At 29.7% G+C, this 6,765-nt stretch overlaps 1 protein-coding gene across 1 annotated transcript; it reads left to right on the top strand.

Annotated features, from left to right (window-relative positions):
- Window positions 1–393: 393 nt before the first annotated feature.
- LOC104242995 (ethylene-responsive transcription factor 1A-like) lies at window positions 394–1,670 on the top strand. Its single transcript, XM_009798111.2, has one exon. The coding sequence runs from the start codon at window positions 636–638 to the stop codon at window positions 1,380–1,382; it is 747 nt and encodes a 248-aa protein (XP_009796413.1). The 5' UTR covers window positions 394–635; the 3' UTR covers window positions 1,383–1,670.
- The last annotated feature ends 5,095 nt before the right edge of the window (window positions 1,671–6,765 follow it).

The following is a 6,765-nucleotide window of genomic DNA, read 5'->3' as shown; positions in this document are numbered from 1 at the left end:
CTTTTGAGCAACATCAAAATTCAAAACCAATTTTTCTGCTTTTGGAAAGAAGTTACAAATTCTAATTTCTTCCAAGAAGTAGAAGCAGAAGCAGAAAATTATTTTTTTTCAAGACAATAATATCCTTATTATAAAATAATATTTTCTAAATTATCCCTTATTAATTTAATATTTACTTTTTTTAATCTCTACTATCCTTTCTTCTCTTTTTTATTTTTATCGTATTTTTATTCGTCATCTCTTATTCCTATTTGAAATAATCTTTGTACTATAACTAGATCTCTTCTTTTTCCTTCTACCATTTCTTTTTTGTTCTACTGCTTATTATCCCACGTCAGTGAAAACCTCTCTCTCGGTCCCTCCAAAGTCCTGAAAATTTTCTCTATGTTAGAAACTTCAAGGAAGCTCAAAATCTCCGCAGCAAATTCCATACTTTTTTTCAACAAAACATTATTTTTATTCATTCCAATCATAAAACATAGCCTTGTGCATGAACCACTTTTCGTATAAATAACCCATTCCACTCCTTTCACTTAAAACGTTCTCAGCTTCCTTTTTCTTCGTTCTGTTTTCTCCATACAAATTTCCAATCTAAACCCACCAAATTTAAGAATTTTCATTCCTTTGAATTAAAAATGTATGGAAATGAAGAATATGACAATGACTATGCCCTTCTTGAATCAATTAAGTGTCACTTACTTGATGATTGGGATACTACTCCAGTAACAAGCTCCGACAATTCAACGAGCTCAGTTTACAGCAGAAACAATAGCATTGAATCCAACATGTTTCCTAATTGCTTGCCCAATGAATTTGATTATACAGCTGATACGTTTCTTCACGATATCCTTAATGAAGGCATTGGCAATGGATTTGAAGCAGCTTCTGATCCAACAATTCTCAATATCAAATTGGAGCCTGAAATTTCAGTACAGTCACCTGAAGTATGGGATTTTACAAATTTTACTGAATTTGTGGCTCTACCGGATACGGCGGCGGAGGTGAAAGTGGAACCACCTGTAGTGACGAAGAAGGCGGCAGCGCCGCCAAAGGCGAAGCATTATAGGGGAGTGAGAGTGCGGCCATGGGGGAAGTTTGCAGCGGAAATTAGGGATCCGGCGAAGAATGGGGCAAGGGTATGGCTGGGTACGTATGAGACGGCGGAGGACGCAGCGTTTGCTTATGATAAGGCGGCGTTTCGCATGCGCGGGTCACGTGCATTGCTTAATTTTCCGTTAAGGATTAATTCTGGTGATCCTGATCCCATTAGAGTAGGTTCGAAAAGATTATCAACGTCGCCGAAGCATTCTTCTTCGTCGCCGAAAAAGAGGAAACAAAATGGGTCGGGTCGGTATTCCCAACTGGATGCTAACCAGTTATAAAACCCTCGGGCTGCTTTTAAGGGTTCTAATCAAATCTTTAGCAGTAGTTGAATGAATTATCATTGGGATAAAATATCTATACTGATGAAATTAATCTTTTATCCAATTAATGATGTAATTCAGTTTAATTACCCAGAGATAGAGAAGTCAAATGTATGTATTTAAATAAGAAAAAGTCACTCTTCATTTTGTCACACGAAAAATAAAGTCATATATTGTGCTTTGACACTTGTGCTTAATATTTCATCACGTTAAATCATACTACTTGTTGGTCAACTAAATCAAATTTGTGACACCATTAAGGGAAAATCCTTCCTACTCAAATTTTTGAGTAAATTTTATGGGTGATCATTCAATTTTGTGTTCATTACTCAAAAATCACTTTTCTTTATTTTGTTATGTAAAATTCATTCAACTTTGTGTTTATTATCCAAAAGTCACTTTTGTTTCTTTTGTTACACAAAAATCATTTTACAATGCTCTAGTTATCACAATAATTACTTTGACAAGATTTTACAAACATTTCACTTGAAAATTCTATTATACCCTTACATTATAAATCCTCCCATTTAGGTAATATATTCGTACATATAATATTTTCTTAATATTAATTTTCAAGATATATAAGTAGAATTATTAAATTTATCAGTAACATTACCGTGAATAAATCTCAAGTCTACGTTCTTAATCACGTTTAATGAAATATGTTTAATAAAAATTAAAAAATCAAAGAACATTGATTTATCAGCCAAGCCATACCCATTAATTTGATAAATAAAATGCCCACATTTAGCAAAATGACACATCGGATTAATACTTTCAAATAAATAATATTAATAGATAAAGCATTAAAAAATTTAATATTAAATATAAATATCTTTGAAACTTTTTTAAAATTTTTATTCACTATAAAAACTATCATTTGTTAAATAAATCTGTTTTTATTATTTTAAATAAATATTAAAAAAATAAATATATTTTTATCACTTTATATTAAAAATATGTTCATGTTTGAATATGATTAAATAAATTGAGTGCCATGAAAAACATTAAATGTATGGATATATCATAAAAATAATAAATAAAATAATTTAAAGTTGTTCTAATTATAAGTAAAATACCTAGGTAAAAATATATTATATAGTATATCATATAGAATGTATTACATAAATGAAAGAATTAATGTCAACAACATAATAGATTTTTCAAGTAAAAGTATTATAAAATCTGGCCAAGGTGACTTTTGTGATAAATAGATCAAAGTAAAATATTTTTTGTGTAACAAAAGAAAGAAAAATGACTTTTGGGTAATGAACACAAAGTTGAATAATTTTTAAGTAACAAAAAGAAGAAAATTGACTTTTGGTAATAAACCTAATTTGGTAATTCAAAAAGTGAAGTATAATGCATATAAACTGTTGGATTATTAGTTGAGGTATGAATGAAAAATTGAGAAAAATAAAGAATTTATTCCTTTTTACAAAGGAATTCCGTCCCACATAGGATAAGAAGAAGATTGTTGTGTTTATATATATAAAATTATTTATTTTAGCTCTTAAAGAGTAGAAAAGAAAGCAAGCATTGCACCTCGTCGGCCCAAAATTTTTTATCTTAAAAATTCGTGATACTTTTTTCGAACGTTAATTTAAAATCCGAGCGGTTAGATTTAAAATTAGAGACCGAAGAGACACCTTCATCAACCGTCACTGCCTTGTTTGCAAACAGGTACCTTCATACCATTTCAAGTTCAAACCTTTTGGCTAATTTAGAGATTTTGCCTTATTTTTCGCCATCGAAAATATTTGAAAACTTTCCTCTTTCTTCTCCGCATTTCGACATAGTTTTCAAAAGCAAAACGTAAGTGTTCAGTGTATGATTTCGCTTCGTTATTTGAGTTCGTCAAAGTTTTGTAATTTACATTACCGCTATTACAGAACAATCTTTCCGTCCTATCAGAGGCGGACCTATGCTATACCGAGCGGGTCACTTGCATTCATAAAGTTTGGCAAATTTTCCTTGTATACATGTATATATCTGTTAGATAAAATAGTAATATATTAGTAGTGGGCACCCTATATATACACAAAGTAAATTTTGGTTGAATCCAAAAGTGCACCCCTCTTGACCTTCAAATCCTTGGTCCGCCTCTGCGTCCTATCCTGAAAGGAACTAATCCAAATATTTTGGGCAACAATGAAATGATTAAATTTCATAATGAAACATTAGTAACCGGCTCGGATTTTTTTTTTTTTTTGACTAATGATTTTTACTAGTTTGTCTTCACTTTGTTGTTATTCTATTTTACTGATTTTTTAAACGCAGAATTACTAACAAAAACCATTTCTACTATCGTTGGATATGTTTATCGGTCTCACTACCAGAAAATGCTACGTTCATCTTTCTTACGGCTCGCTCTTAAATGGCTGAAAAGAGTGATGGTCTCCTACGTAATTTCTCTAACTTATGTATGTTGGTATCGATAACATATTATTCTTAAATCACATTTCTTTTCGTTTCCTCTTCAACCCTCAATTTTCAATCGGAGTATTTGCGTCAGTAAACCTATTATTTATTATTCAACTCTTTCTTTGACCACTCATCATGCAACACCCAAAATAGACCAAGCTATTTCAACCTTACATAAGTCATTTTGACTGGTAGTTCCTGCAAACTCTTTTAAATTATTGTTATTTGTCTCAAAACGGTTTGAAATTAGCTATTTGTGAATAAGATATCTTCGGTTTTGAGTCCTTGAGAAACATTGAATATAGTTTTCTTGAGTTATTCAACCATAGTATCGTATCACCAATAATTGCCACCGAGGTTGTAGTAGGCTGGATATGATTTTTATGTCCTTAACCAAAGATCTTGATTTCAAATATTGAGAATGAAAGAAATTATCTTAACCTTTAATGTGCCTCACGTAGCGTAAAATTGGGTTAATCAATGATCTAAAGCAGATGGTAAACATTGGATAAGAAACCCAAAAAGGAAATGTTACAAATAATTAATGACTGGTGGCATAAAAAAGATTGCAAATACTTTTTAAGAGATAATAAGCAAATAAAAATGTGTTCTCTAATAGTTTAAGCTTTTAAATAAGATAGACACGCAACTTCAAGCATGCAGATGGCTTTAGATCGAATCTCACCTCCCCGCTACTCATTATAAAAATAAAAAATTAGAATAATTTTTTCTTGTGAAGCCCATGAAAAGAATCAGGCCCATGAAAAATTTCACGTGAAGGGTGAGTTAAAGCAATAATTAAGTAAATAAAAGAGTAATCTACACGGTACGCCCACTAGAAATGCTAGTTAACTTCACATACCTTTGAAATATTTATTTTACCTTGTATACCTACTTTATAAAATTTTATTATTTTTTAAACTTTTAATATCATTATATGCCATTAAATAAATCTCATCTTTTAAGGAACTAAATTATCTCTCACTTCAACTTAATCCCTTAAAATACTCCATCATCCCACGTTCTAAGGATTGAAATTATACATATTTATCAAAATTTCCAAACCTTGGTAATTTCTCTATGAAGTCCTCATAATCTTGTTCTTCTCTTTCATCTATGTAATCAAAAGAAAAACAAAAAAAAGTAAAAATGTTCTAATTAGAAATATAATATCTAAAATAAATAAAATATTAGAATATGCTATTCAAACCAATAAACCATAATATCCCAATGAAAAATATAATATTCAAATTAAACAACTATAATATTCTAATTTGGAATACAATATTCAAATCAAACATACGATAATATTCTAATTTTGAATATAGTATTCAAATAAAACATACCACAATATTCTCATTTGAAATGCAATATTCAAACCAGATTTTTCAAATTAAAATATTTTAAATTAAAATATTATAATATTTGAACAACGTATTACAAATTAAAATATTATGGTATATTTAATTTAATAATTGTTATTAGAATATTGTGATATATTCAATTTGAATTGTATTCTAAATTAGAATATTATGGTATGTTCAAAATATATAGGAAGATTTGAAGGTATAGAGTATACAACATCAGAAAAAAGTTCGGATGAAAAATAGGAATATTGTTTAATTAGGAGAGATGTGAATCTCAAAATTGCTGAGTACACGTTTCAACAATTAAGGGATATTATCCTCTTACTAATAGTGGTTGATTCTCTATCAAGATATGCCATGTAATTTCTTTATGGGTATACAATGTAACTTTCATAATTAAGGCATAGTAAGTAAAGAGATTTATAGAGGGGCATAGGGTGTTAAAAGCCCTAAATAAAAGTATATTGGATATACAACTTCTACAAATACAATTGCGTCTCATTTAAATTTGTTAAAATAGCACGGACTAGCTAGTTTTTGGACTGGTAATTGAAAAATAGTCAGCGTTTGCAAAGTCATTAAAAAATAGTCATTATTTTGCTGCAACATGGAAAGTTCCAGCATAATATACTGGAGATTGGTGCACCTATGTGTGAATTTCCAGTACATTATACTGGACCAGTATATTTATGTTGGAACTCCAGTATAGCCAGTATAATATACTGGAGTTCCAATATATTATGCTCGAGTACTTTCCGTATTTTGAAAAGTGTTCTCGTTCAAATTTATCTTTACATGAAAAGTGACTAAATTTCGCTTACTTTTGAAATTATGACTATTTTTCAATTATCACTTATAAATCTGGCTATTTTTGAATTTCACCCTTTAAATTTTGCCTCACGTTTGATTTTATTACCTTTGAAGACTTTTGGATTAAAGTGATAGCAACCAATATAGCCCCAACAGTGGTAGCAAGTAATGACGAAATATATGTATTTCTTTCATCTCAAACTAAAATTTTAGTGATTCCTTCAATTTGGTCCATTTCGAAATTTATCCTTATTCATCTAAAAAAGTTTTTTTCCCCGGTAACAGTGTAAAACATGTTTACTTATAATAAAATTAACAAGTAATTAGATTCTCCACTATGCTAACCAAACTGAAAAACATAATTCCTTTTTCTGTTTTATTTTTACGGGAAAAATTTATGTTCAAGTAACATAAACACAAAGATATTATTTGATATTCCTAGTACCATATGTTAGATGTCACATAGATTGCTACACTACTGCTTCCACTTTTCATTTGGATATATGACACTATAAATTATAATTATCAGGGATATATTAATATATCTTTTTTTAACATTTTAAAGAAATTTTAATATTTAACACTGTATTTTATAATTGTACACTACCGCGACTGACACAGCTTATCCATAGCTTTGACTGCCAATTTTGACTTGACCTGCTAATCTGTCTCAAATTGTTTGGCTTTCAGATATTCCCTTCTTAAATCTCAACCGCATTGGTAAATTGCAGTCATTTTGA

The sequence above is a fragment of the Nicotiana sylvestris genome, chromosome 8, assembly GCF_000393655.2.
Source record: "Nicotiana sylvestris chromosome 8, ASM39365v2, whole genome shotgun sequence".
Taxonomy (NCBI): Eukaryota; Viridiplantae; Streptophyta; class Magnoliopsida; order Solanales; family Solanaceae; genus Nicotiana; species Nicotiana sylvestris.
Note: the sequence above shows the minus strand (reverse complement) of the source record. Positions and strands in the feature narration are given on the sequence as shown.